The 3,297-nt window shown below is 36.6% G+C and overlaps 1 protein-coding gene across 1 annotated transcript in view; it reads right to left on the minus strand.

Moving 5' to 3' along the window:
• LOC106872474 (glypican-3) overlaps positions 1-3,297 on the minus strand; it is a 363,469-nt gene that overhangs the window by 5,043 nt on the left and 355,129 nt on the right. Inside the window, exon 5 of the mRNA XM_014919487.2 lies at positions 1,829-1,934. Coding sequence (XP_014774973.1) covers positions 1,829-1,934 — 106 coding nt within the window. The remainder of the gene's footprint in view (positions 1-1,828; positions 1,935-3,297) is intronic.

Here is a 3,297-nt window from a genome sequence, read left to right on the forward strand (position 1 = left end):
AAGTTACGGGGACCTAAACACACCAGAATCAGTTGTCAAGTGATGTTGGGGGGACAAACACAGACACAAACATACATATATGTACACACACACACACACACATATATATATATATATATACGACGGGCTTCTTTCAGTTTCTCTCTACCAAATCCACTCACAAGGCTTTGGTCGGCCCGAGGCTATAGTAGAAGACACTTGCCCAAGATGCCACGAAATGGGATGGAACTCAGAACCATGTGGTTTGGAAGCAAGCTACTTACCACACAGCTACTCCTGCACAGAAGGATCTCATCTTACTTTGTGGTACCTTGGGAAAGTGGAATCTGATAGACAAAAGATGTGTGCAACTTCATTGTCTATGTGTGTGTGTGTGTGTGTGTGTGTGTGTGTGTGTGTGTGAGAGTAAATTCCATTTAGTTCTCGACTACAGGCACAAAGCTTGAAATTTTGAGAGGGGGGGATTAACTAATTACATCAACCTCAACACATGACTGGTACTTATTTTATCAACCCCGAAAGGATGAAATGTAAAGCTGACCTCAGCAGAATTTGAACTCAGAACGTAAAACTGGATGACTTGCCAATAAGCATTTTGCTTGGTCATGTTGATGCTTCTGCCAACTTGCTAATTTGTGTGTATTCCATTTTTGGAAATTTAAATGAATTTTTTAATCATAATTTGGAAGTCATTTACAGGATTTTACAACCAATCAGATTAAAGTAATTTTGAAGTCCAATATAAATGTATTAGAAAAAAAAAAAAAAAAAAAAGAGTCATTAATTTAATGAAAAAGTCATTAAAGCAATGATGAAGTTTGTAAGAATTTTTTTCCTCATCACCAATTCAACTCACTGATATTTCTTGACTTGTTAAACCTAATAAATTAATGTGTACTTTGCTATAAATATTTCATGCAGCAGGCGTCCCTCAGTATTTTTCACCCCTTCCTCCCTCAGCTGTCATTTTACACAGCTGAGGTAACTTCTCTCTAGACCAGTGTTTCTCAACCTTTTTACCCTTGCGAAACCCTTAAAATAAATTACATATCTCAAGGAACCTTTGCGCAAAAGAAATTATACACCATGTCTTTCTCATATTTTTTTCCTCATAGTTCACTTGGTAAATATCACATATATAGATATATATATATATACACGCACGCACACACATATATATGTATATACATCATCATCATCATCATCATCATCGTTTAACGTCCGCCTTCCATGCTAGCATGGGTTGGACGATTTGACTGAGGACTGGTGAAACCGGATGGCAACACCAGGCTCCAATCTAATTTGGCAGAGTTTCTACAGCTGGATGCCCTTCCTAACGCCACACACACACATATATATATATACATTTGTTGTTGGCACTCCGTTGCTTACAACGCCGAGGATTCCAGTTGATCTGATCAATGGAACAGCCTGCTCATGAAATTAACGCTTGACAACCGATGCTGGTGTGTTTACGTCCCTGTAACTTAGCGGTTCGGCAAAAGAGACCGATACAATAAGTACTAGGCTTACAAAGAATAAGTCCTGGGGTCGATTTGCTTGACTAAAGGTGGTGCTCCAGCATGGCCACAGTCAAATGACTGAAACAAGTAAAAAAGAATATACTAGGCCAAACTATGATGATAACAGAAAGAAATGGTAAAGCATTAACAACATGAAAACACCACTGTCACCTAACGTTAATAGAATCTTAGCAATAGCCATACAAAAGGTGGGAGATTTTTCTGCTGCACTCATATGCCATACACCTACGGTATTCCAATTCTTCTGAGAATGAAAGAAATTGTGTAATTGAAAGAAATCTTACCTGCTGAATGTGTAATAACTTATCTTTGAGAGACATAATGTTTCTGTCGTTGACAAAACTGACACGGATGTTGGGACTGTGGTATTTCGAAGTTATCTGCTGATATCTGGAAGTAAAAAAAAAATGTGGAAGACATGTTTATAGAGAGATGCTGAGTGATTGGGATATTGAACAGAAACCTGTAACAATGATGACAACAACAACAACAACAACAACAACAACAGCAGCAGCAGCATTAATGCTGAAGTTAATAACCAGAATAAGAAAATTATTGAGGAATCACTAAGAGGAACACTGTGTGTGTGTGTGTGTGTGTGTGCATGGATATCTGTGTGTATTACACAATGTATAGATAATGATAGACTAAAGGATACTTGTGTATGTGTGTGTGTGTGTGTGTTTGGGTCCGTAGACAAAAGATGAATAAGAACAGTTTATGCGTTATACGTAATAAACTTAACAAGATGATGATGATTTATCACAGACACAAGTAACATAACTGAAAAGAGAATGGTAAACTCAGCCTATGTGTAGAGATAAAGAGAGAGAGAGAGAGAGAGAGAGAGAGAGAGAGAGAGAGAGAGAGAGAGAGAGAGAGAGAGAGATAGAGAGAGCAAGAGAAAGTGAGGACGAGGGGGAAGAGAGAGAGTGGGAACAAAATAGGGGAAAAAAAAAAAAAAAAAAAACCCCTTCACCAAAACAACAAAACTTTGCAGAACATTGATTATAGTAAAAGCTAGAGAAAGCTCTATCGAACAGAGAATGACAATTTTCTACCAAAATGCTTCAATCAGTCAAGAATGGTCTAAATAATATGGTTCTGCAAGAAATATCATTTACCTGCTGTTTCAATCATTCAACTTAAAATCAATGAACCAAACACAGTCCAAGAGGGCAACTAATAAAATTCTTTGGCGCTAACCATTTCTCATATATATATATATAGGACTTAACAAGATGACTCTGTAATTATTTGGAAATGCCAATGTCTTCATTTACCATCATTAATACTGTCTTGTTTTTCAAGTGGAATCGTAAAGGAATTGAAGAGGAGGAAGGAAAAAAAAATACCATTCTGCACAAATTGATACTGTATTCTTGGATGTATGGAATCTGAGAATATGTGTAAACATTCTAATATGATGCACTTTGTTTTTTTGGTTCTTTTATTCTATTATTTGTTGTACAGTCACTGGACTGTGGCCATGCTGGGGCACGGCCTTGAAGTGTTTATTTTATTGGTCTGTTTATTATTTTTTTTTTTGCTGATATGCTAAGTTCCAAGAATGTAAACAAAATAACATCAATTTTGGTGGCGAGGACAAACACACACACACACACACACACTCTATTTTTGTTTCAGTAGTTTGTCTGTGGCCATGCTGGGACACTGCCTTTTATATATGCAAATATATACACATATATATATATATATATATATACACACACACACATGTTTATACATATAC

This window comes from Octopus bimaculoides, chromosome 8, assembly GCF_001194135.2.
Source record: "Octopus bimaculoides isolate UCB-OBI-ISO-001 chromosome 8, ASM119413v2, whole genome shotgun sequence".
Classification (NCBI taxonomy): Eukaryota; Metazoa; Mollusca; class Cephalopoda; order Octopoda; family Octopodidae; genus Octopus; species Octopus bimaculoides.